This window comes from Triticum urartu, chromosome 4A (genome assembly GCF_056163025.1).
Source record: "Triticum urartu cultivar PI428250 chromosome 4A, HENAU_Tu73, whole genome shotgun sequence".
Classification (NCBI taxonomy): Eukaryota; Viridiplantae; Streptophyta; class Magnoliopsida; order Poales; family Poaceae; genus Triticum; species Triticum urartu.
The window spans coordinates 344,081,322-344,087,456 of NC_141876.1; the positions used below are offsets into that span (position 1 = coordinate 344,081,322).

The following is a 6,135-nucleotide window of genomic DNA, read 5'->3' on the forward strand; positions in this document are numbered from 1 at the left end:
ATCTCGGTCATGTCTACATGTCTCCCGAACCCGTAGGGTCTACACACTTAAGGTTCGGTGACGCTAGGGTTGTAGAGATATGAATATACAGTAACCTGAAAGTTGTTCAGAGTCTCGGATGAGATCCCGGACGTCACGAGGAGTTCCGGAATGGTCCGGAGATGAAGAATTATATATAGGAAGTGCAGTTTCGGCCATCGGGATAGTTTTGGGGGTCACCGGTATTGTACCGGGACCATCGGAAGGGTCCCGGGGGGTCCACCGGGTGGGGCTACCCATCCCGGAAGGCCCCATGGGCTAAGTGGGGAGGGGAACCAGCCCATAGTGGGCTGGTGCGCCCCCCTTGGCCCACCCCATGCGCCTAGGGTTGGGAACCCTAGGGTGGGGGGCGCCCCACCTGGCTTGGGGGGCACTCCACCCCTTGGCCGCCCCCCCCTAGGAGATCCCATATCCTAGGGCCGGCGCACCCCCTAAGGGGGCTATATAAATGGGGGGAGGGAGGGGCAGCCGCACCCCTTGACTCTTGGCGCCTCCCTCTCCCCTGCTACACCTCTCCCTCTCGCAGAAGAACGGCGAAGCCCTGCTGCGGTGACTGCTGCATCCACCACCACGCCGTCGTGCTGCTGGATCTTCATCAACCTCTCCTTTCCCCTTGCTGGATCAAGAAGGAGGAGACGTCATGCTGACCGTACGTGTGTTGAACGCGGAGGTGCCGTCCGTTCGGCGCTAGGATCTCCGGTGATTTGGATCACGTCGAGTACGACCTCATCCCCGTTCTTTGAACGCTTCCGCGTGTGATCTACAAAGGTATGTAGATGCAATCCGATCACTCGTTGCCAGATGAACTCATAGATGAATCTTGGTGAAACCGTAGGAAAATTTTGTTTTCTGCAACGTTCCCCAACAATATATATATATACTCCAGCAATTTTTGGCCTTTTCTAGTCGATCCCCTAAACTAAAGGTTGTAAACTTCAATTTGATCAAGTTCAAAGCAGGTTCAACCGAAAGTAGCATGCATTCAAACATAAACATAGATAGTTTTGCATAACCGAACATAAAACATAAATTTAAACTAAGCTAAACTACTTTCGGTCGAAGTAGAGGTCGAGCCAATCCTTCCTCGTCATGTAGGGTGTGTCGCGAGCCAGGTTCGGGCCAGTACCATCCTCGAGGTCGTTGGGGAAGGCACTCCTCCACTCGTCGATGTTGATCTCCTCATCCTCGGGGCCCACCTTGACGCCCTCCGCGCTGCCGGTGCCGCCACCTTTTATCTCGTCATCAAAGGAGAGCGCGATAACCTCGCCGCCCTCCGTGCCGCCATCCTCGCCGCCTTCGACCTCATCGGAGGAGGAGAGCACGATAACCTCACCGCTCTCCGCGTCGGCAAAGATCGCCCGCTCCGCCTCCACGAGCTTCGGGTGCTGCCGGCGGAGCTCTTGCATGTAGGCCTCGGCGGCGGCTTTGGCCTTGAGACGCTCCCACGCCTCGCGGTCCTCCCACGCCATAGCCGAGCTCACCACCCCTGGCTCCGGCGGAACGAGGTGGACCGGACGTGTGCCGAAGGGGAAATTGAGCCTAGCCACCGCGCCGTGGTAGCGGACCTGCCAGCGGTCGTACTCCATGGCCGCAAGCTCAGCCGTGTGGAAGCTACCGAGCCACCAGCGGGTGTGGGTCTCTCGATTCGTAATCTTGGCGACCCACGTCCCCCACCATCGCTGCCGGACCCCGAGGTGGGATTTCGTCGGCTGTCGGGTCCGGGGGATGACGGGGAAGTCCTCGAACCGGCGTAGGGGCGCGGCGGCGGGTGGATCAAGGGACCGGGGATAGTGGATCGGGTCGGCGGAGGACGACGGGGACACCTCGTCGGTGTCGGGCGAAAAGGCCGCGATAAACCACTTTTTGGCCATTGGCTACTCGGGCTCTATGGCACACAGGCAGAGGTTGAGGATGGAGGCGCCGGCGATGGCAGTGACCTACCAATGGTTTCGAGGGTTGTGTGTGTCTGTGTGAGCGAAGGTTGTGTTTGAGGAAATACTGCGGCAACTGAAAATTTTACTAGGCAGGAGTAACAAGGCGGGGCTACTGAAAATTTGGATCAAGGGTGAGCAGATATCTTTGAGATTGCGAGGGATGCAGAGGCGGGATTAAAATGTCGGGGCTACTGAAAATTTGAATCAAGGGACTGAAGCAGAGATGGATGCAGAGGAGGGAGTTCTGGGGGAGCAAGCTAGTGTGCTTGACACGCCGACTGTGGACTGTAGCCAATGCACCTTCTCGCGTAAGCCATAGGCGTACTATACACCAGCGGTGCTCCAAGATTTTTTGTACTACATCTCACACAGTTGGTGAGAATAAACTGTGTGGGATCTACTTGATTTGAATTACAAAATGGGGTCACAGGGGCAATGGACGGTGTTCGAATTGCTAGACCTTTTATCTGAAGTGAACATGCAACTATATGTGTGTCGTAAAAGAATTGGAATTATTCAGGGTTCATTTGGACATTTCATACATTAAACTGGTTTTCTAGCCATTTCAGGTGCACAATTCAAAATTAAACTACATGCTCATGCTTCGGTGGATACAAATTGGTTGAAAAATCAAATCGGTGTCCTTTAGTGCATACTTAGGTCCCATGTAAGAAATGGGAATGAATTTTTCGCAGTTCGTTTGGCCTTTTTTATACATTAATTGGGTTTTCTAGGCATTTTAGGTGCATAATTCAAATTTGAACTACAAGCACATGCTCCAATGCACCAAAGTTTGTTGAAAAATCACATGTGTGTCCTTGGGTGAATTTCTAGGTCCCATGCAGGAGATGGGAATGAAATTCAAACACCATGGCACTGTTGATTGCCGGGAAAATGTTGAGATGCCTTGTTTTTAAATTCTAGTAAATCCAAAACTCGTCTGAAATTCATGAAACTTGGCATGCTACCATGGAGCGGCATCAACATGTCGTGGTGAAAATTTTGTCCCATTTGGGACAGGTTCGGGTATAACCTTCTCACAAACCAGAGCTTCTCACAACAAGCATGATGGTTTCGATAGGGAACATACCACCTTTGGTGACGGGATGATATCCGTTGCCTCTTATTGCTTTCAAAAAAATTCTAGTGTCAGCATAGAACAACGGGAGTGTTGTGTTCAATCTTGGAATTTTTTAGGGTTTGTTTGGCCTTTTTATACATTAACTGGGGTTTCTAGGCATTTTATGTGCATAATTCAAATTTGAACTACAAGCACATGCTCCAATGCACCAAAGTTGGTTGAAAAATCACATGTGTGTCCTTGGGTGAATTTCTAGGTCCCACGCAAGAGATGGGAATGAAATTGAAACACCATGGCACTGTTCATTCCCGGCAAAACATTGAGATGCCTGGTTTTTAAATTCTAGTAAATCCAAAACTCGTTTGAAATTCATGAAACTTGGCATGCTATCATGGAGCGGCATCAACATGCCGTGGTGAAAATTTTGTCCCATTTGGGGCAGGTTCAGGTATAAGCTTCTCACAAACTAGAGCTTCTCACAAACCAGAGCTTCTCACAACAAGCATGATGGTTTCCATAGGGAACATACCACCTTTGGTGACGGGATGATATCCGTTGCCTCTTATTGCTTTCAAAAAAATTCTAGTGTCAACATAGAACAACAGGAGTGTTGCGTTCAATCTTGGAATTTTTCAGGGTTCGTTTGGCCTTTTTTATACATTAACTGGGGTTTCTAGGCATTTTATGTGCATAATTCAAATTTGAACTGCAAGCACATGCTCCAATGCACTAAGATTGGTTGAAAAATCACATGTGTGTCCTTGGGTGAATTTCTAGGTCCCATACAAGAGATGGGAATGAAATTCAAACACCAAGGCACTATTGATTGCTGGCAGAACATTGAGATGCCTTGTTTTTAAATTCTAGTAAATCCAAAATGCATCTGAAATTCATGAAACTTGGCATGCTTTCATGGAGCGGCATCAACATGCCGTGGTAAAAACTATGTCCGGTTTGGGGTAGGTTTGGGTATATGCTTCTCACAAATCAGAGCTTCTCACAACAATCATCATGGTTTCGGTAGGGAACGTCCCACCTTTGGGGACGAAACGATATCCACTGCCTCTTATTGCTTCCAAAAAATTTCTCGTGTCAACATAGAACAACAGGAGTGTTGTGTCAATTTTTGTAATTTTCAGGGTTCTTTTGGACATTTTTATGCATTAACTGAGTTTTCAATGCATTTATGTGCATAATTCAAATTTGAACTACATGCACATGCTCCGGTGCATATAAATTGGTTGAAAAATCAAATCTTTGGTCCTTGGGTGCATGCTTAGGTCACATGCAAGAAATGGGAATGAATGTCAAGCACCGTGCCACCGTCACTCGGCCGCAAACATTGAGATACCTAGTTTTTAAATTCTAGTAAATCCAAAACTCGTCTGAAATTCATGAAACTTGGCATGCTATCATGGGGCGACATCAACATGCTGTGGTGAAAATTTTGTCCCATTTGGGGCAGGTTCGGGTATAAGCTTGACTGAACGTCTGAAAGTCCAGAAGGAGCGGAGTAGTAGAGAACAGAACATGTTAGAAGGAAAATGGGAAAATAGTTCCCAATGACTGAATATATCTTGTTGATTACATACATTATCAACGATCTCCTCGACGGCGCTGTCAGAGAGACATAGGTCGAACTCATCAAGAAGCACCACGACCATCTCCCGAAGCTATGCAGGCAATGTGTTGATTATCAATTTAGAATTCAGAAATAACACATCGACGTTACAATAAAGTGCACCTAGTACTTGCCTCTTGTTTCTCGATGTAGCCTGTCCCCCTCAGATCATACAGCTTGAATGCGACTACAAAGAGAAGGATGGAGACAGAGAAGCGATGCTGACTGATTTCATTTCATAGGGAGGAGAGGACAAGAAGATGAATGGACGGTGAAGTAAGAGCGAGCAATGGACAGGAGGCGTACATGCGGTCTTTTCAGACTCAGGCGCTTTGGGGTGGAAGATGCTGAGCGAGCGCACGAACTCACCGAACTCGATCACCCCGTTGCACTTGAGATCGAAGAGGTCGAACACCCTGTCCGCGAATAGGTTCACGCCTTTGCTGGTCCTAAACAGGGCTAGCCGGAACTCCTCCTGAAATCAATGAAACAACAACCAGCCACAAATTCAGAGCATGCAGTTGATCGATGTAAGGCAATGGACAATGGTAGAAGCTTAAGAATTACCTTGTGGATGAGGTCGTCCTTGAAGATGGAGAAGCTGAGCTTCTTGTAGAGCTCGTACAGCTCCTCCACCTCGTTCACCATGACTGCATGCAAAGTTCAGTCAAGTCAGTTACAGAGGAAAGGCAAAGGAAAACTTCTAGAGCTGGGAACGGGGGTGCTCACGCATAGGAGGTCTTGGCAGCGAGGACGGCCGGCTCCTCGTACCCCTGAGCGCGCTGCTCACGCTTCCGTGGAGACGGCGACGACGAGAATGCGCAGTCCATCTGTCGATCCTTCCTACGCCGGCCGGCTGGTGCCGCAAGGGGCTCTGTGCGCTTCTCTGCTGGCAGGGCAAGGCAAGGTAGGCATTGACCTTCAATCAGAAGCCCATCAAGAAGAGGGAACACCATCGACCAAACCAAAAACACAATCTGACCTGAGATCACCTTGTCGTAGCTCTGCTCTGGTGACCCTTGGCACGGGCGAAGAAATCTCCGGCCAACACCTCGAGGACGGACGGACACGGCCGTCTCCACTTTCCGTTGTCGGGTCTACGTCAGTCTGGTATGTCCCCTTGCTGGACTCCTCCTCCTCCTCTGGCGGGGGCGGCACGATGGACATCGGCTGGTGGTCGCCGGCACATGGCGTCAATGGGGAGGTGGGTGGTGGCCGTCGGTGTGTCGCAATGAAGGGGAGGCAGGGGTGGTGGCCGATGCAGCGGGGGCGACGGGCTCACGCTGAGGTGGGCGGCGGTGGCGCGCCCGCAGTGGCACTATTGCAGTAGAAGGCTGGTGACGACGTCTAGGGAAGAAACCGGTGGTGATGCTCGATCTCGCGTGGGAGGTGGCGGTGGGATCCTATGGACATAAGATGGGGTGGGGGCGGGGCGGCGCACCAGCCGTAACCAGGGGCAG

At 50.4% G+C, this 6,135-nt stretch overlaps 1 protein-coding gene across 1 annotated transcript; it reads right to left on the minus strand.

Annotated features, from left to right (window-relative positions):
• Positions 1–4,479: 4,479 nt before the first annotated feature.
• Positions 4,480–5,505, minus strand: LOC125554734 (calcineurin B-like protein 4). The gene is made up of 6 exons (XM_048718180.2): positions 5,409–5,505; positions 5,243–5,325; positions 4,982–5,150; positions 4,810–4,862; positions 4,647–4,727; positions 4,480–4,545 (listed from the first exon to the last, which is right to left on the minus strand). The coding sequence occupies exons 1-6, from the start codon at positions 5,503–5,505 to the stop codon at positions 4,480–4,482; spliced, it is 549 nt and encodes a 182-aa protein (XP_048574137.2).
• Between the last annotated feature and the right edge of the window lie 630 nt (positions 5,506–6,135).